The sequence below is a fragment of the Trichinella spiralis genome (assembly GCF_000181795.1).
Source record: "Trichinella spiralis strain ISS 195 chromosome Unknown Scfld1659, whole genome shotgun sequence".
NCBI lineage: Eukaryota > Metazoa > Nematoda > Enoplea > Trichinellida > Trichinellidae > Trichinella > Trichinella spiralis.
The window spans coordinates 1-1,126 of NW_003528598.1; the positions used below are offsets into that span (position 1 = coordinate 1).

At 38.5% G+C, this 1,126-nt stretch overlaps 1 protein-coding gene across 1 annotated transcript; it reads right to left on the reverse strand.

The window, feature by feature from the left end:
* Positions 1 to 151: 151 nt before the first annotated feature.
* Positions 152 to 867, reverse strand: Tsp_14738 (gamma-aminobutyric acid type B receptor subunit 2 protein). Its single transcript, XM_003368902.1, has 3 exons — positions 791 to 867; positions 441 to 587; positions 152 to 392 (listed from the first exon to the last, which is right to left on the reverse strand). Exons 1-3 carry the CDS (start codon positions 865 to 867, stop codon positions 152 to 154), a joined length of 465 nt encoding a protein of 154 aa, XP_003368950.1.
* Between the last annotated feature and the right edge of the window lie 259 nt (positions 868 to 1,126).

Here is a 1,126-nt window from a genome sequence, read left to right on the forward strand (position 1 = left end):
CCTTGTAGCCGTACAGCAGCGCTTGCAACACGACCGTGTAGTCGGTTTTGCAATAATACGATGGTCGGTATGATCAGCATGTTGGATCGTTCATCTTTCTGAAAAAAAACAGAAATGTGGCAATTTGATTGACGACGACAAAAAAATTTATTCATTTGCTTGTGTTACTTCTGTCGGCAGTTGTTTGACAGCCATTTGCATAGGATCGATGATGAGCCAGGTGCTCAGGATGAGCACGTCGATCAGCAACAGGACGCCGACAATCAAGAACAATTTGTAATCTTTGATTGCCTTTTTGTGCAAATGGATGTCGTTGAAGATGGAATGAACCCGCCACGTTTTGGCAAACATTGAGCCGAATGCGAGTGTGAATCCAAAGCAGAGGATCCAAACTTTGGCCTGTTAAGCATAATTAATTTGTACAGAAATGATGAGATAACTTGCGTATTCTTACAGTGCACATGCGACTGTAGTCCAACTCGGATACCATGTTAGTGTCGATTCCCAAAAGAATGACACTGCAATAGGTCATGATTGAGCCGAGAATGATCAGATTGTTCACATTTGGGCTGGACATTTTTATAAATCTGAAATGAGCTTTTTTTTTGAAAAAATGGAACTTGACTAGTTGCGACAATTTAAATGATAAATGATTGTTGTACTTTTGGATTGGATAGAATTATATATATATATATATATATATATATATATATATATATATATATATATATATATATATATATATGACAACAAATGGAAAGAAAACATCCTATATATATAACGCACATACTTGTGATTTCTGAAGTAAATATTGACGGTGAGAAGAGCGATGGCAAGCATGATGCATATTGCAACCAGCGCGCGCATTATCTAATACTGACACTCGACTCACTCACACATGAAAACTTCTTGGATCTCACAGCTGGCGGAGAGCGTCGAGTATAATACATAGAGGAGAGATACATATTCATAGCTACGCGCTATTCGTATTGAGAAATTGATACTCTGCAGATTGTGCGTGTGCACACACACGCGCGCGTGTGTGTGCGCGCGCGGGCTGTCTGCGTGCGTCTGCGATGCATTCGTACATATATATAAAAAAAAAAACATAAAACATATATAATAA

Bases quoted from the DNA above. Each gene is read 5' to 3' on its own strand.
- Tsp_14738 (XM_003368902.1), bottom strand. From the start codon at position 867: ATGCGCGCGCTGGTTGCAATATGCATCATGCTTGCCATCGCTCTTCTC. The intron at 588-790 runs GTATGTGCGTTA...AGCTCATTTCAG, and splicing joins ATTTACTTCAGAAATCACAA to ATTTATAAAAATGTCCAGCC. The intron at 393-440 runs GTTATCTCATCA...AACAGGCCAAAG, and splicing joins TGCACTGTAAGAATACGCAA to TTTGGATCCTCTGCTTTGGA.